The sequence below is a fragment of the Pisolithus orientalis genome, assembly GCF_024613125.1.
Source record: "Pisolithus orientalis strain OTSU chromosome Unknown F5J12scaffold_100, whole genome shotgun sequence".
Lineage (NCBI taxonomy): Eukaryota > Fungi > Basidiomycota > Agaricomycetes > Boletales > Pisolithaceae > Pisolithus > Pisolithus orientalis.
Genome location: NW_026260881.1, coordinates 16,114 through 17,506, shown reverse-complemented (window position 1 = coordinate 17,506; position 1,393 = coordinate 16,114). Strand labels below are relative to the sequence as shown.

Sequence of the window (1,393 nt, the reverse complement as noted above, 5' to 3'; positions counted from 1 at the left end):
GGAGCTTGAGTTGAAGAAGGAGCAGCTCAAGATGCAGTGGAAAGATATGGAGGATAAGCATCAAAGGGAGCAGGAGCTCTGGAAGCTTGATATCCAGCAGAAGAATGCTGAAGAAAATGCCTTCACAAAGGAGGCCAAAACCCTTCGACTCAAAATTCAGCTCACAGAGCTCATGAAGAGTGGTGGCAGCTCTGACTCAACACCTTCCAATCCCACTGCTTAGGCCACCCTTCATGATCACATTGATATCTTTCTTTTACCCATCACATCTCAGCTCAGCTCATCATTTCCTTTGTTGTACTTGTGTCTCAGTCCCAGTGCACTGCATGATCATTGAGTACATGCTTGCCCCATACTGTATTACTTCTTCATCTCCCCTGTACACACCCAAACACTGTATCAAGATGCAATGTAGGGCAATTTTCATTTGCAGAATGCATGTGGTATCATAAGTGACTTCTCCACAGCAACAGGAGAATGGCAAGACATCACATTGCTACCAAAAATGGAAATTTCCCTGAAGGAAGCAGTCGAGGACAATCTTGACATGGACATTACCCCACAGCTAGAGCAAGGATTGATGGCAACTGGATGGGGTAGCTGGGACAATACTGATGCTGTGGCTGAGGTCAATGCATGGGGTCCTGGTGAATGGGGTGGATGGGACACTGATAATGGGCAAGAAATGCCATGGGACACTAATACTGAGTGCATGCCTGTTGACAATGACCAGGAGTGTAGCAGTCCTCTTCCTATCTGGTCAGACAGTGTGCCAACATGGGGCCACAACTTGACATCACACCACTCAAGGGTGAATTTAGTGCATGACACTTATGCACATTCAAGCCAAGAGAGGGCACATGGTTGCATAGCAACCAACAACACTACATACAGCAACTACAAAAGAACAGGAAGGGAGACAGGAGCAGAGGGGAAGTGAGAGGTGAGAGAGAGGAGGCTCTGGAAGAGGAGGGAAACAGTGGCAATGATGAACAGAATGGGATAGGTGAGGATGGTGAGGATCCCCCAGAGGAAGGGAACACCCTAGTGGAGGGGGAATAGGTGAGGCATCCTGGAGGGAGAGGGTTGACAGGGGCAGCAACATGTGTAGATGATGAGGATGTCATCATTTTTTGAAGGGGGCACATGGCATAGGGAGGCCCAGGGACAGGGGACGAGGATACAGCCACAGTGTGCTTAGTCAGACAGACATGGACATGTGCATGTAGAGTTACATACATAAACATGACAAGCTCAGTTCACATCAGAGGAGTCCAGTCTGACTGCTCCAATGGTATCACACACCCCACACATGCATCATATGTACCAATGTAAATTAGTGTGTATTTTCACTGGCCACCCATTGGATTTACAAGAGGGCATATACATTTGT

The 1,393-nt window shown here is 47.7% G+C and overlaps 1 protein-coding gene across 1 annotated transcript; it reads left to right on the top strand.

Moving 5' to 3' along the window:
- Nucleotides 1-547: 547 nt before the first annotated feature.
- F5J12DRAFT_787325 (uncharacterized protein) lies at nucleotides 548-1,062 on the top strand (the record flags this gene model as incomplete). The annotated part of the gene is made up of 2 exons (XM_051743622.1): nucleotides 548-811; nucleotides 847-1,062. 2 exons carry the CDS (start codon nucleotides 548-550, stop codon nucleotides 1,060-1,062), a joined length of 480 nt encoding a protein of 159 aa, XP_051594380.1.
- Between the last annotated feature and the right edge of the window lie 331 nt (nucleotides 1,063-1,393).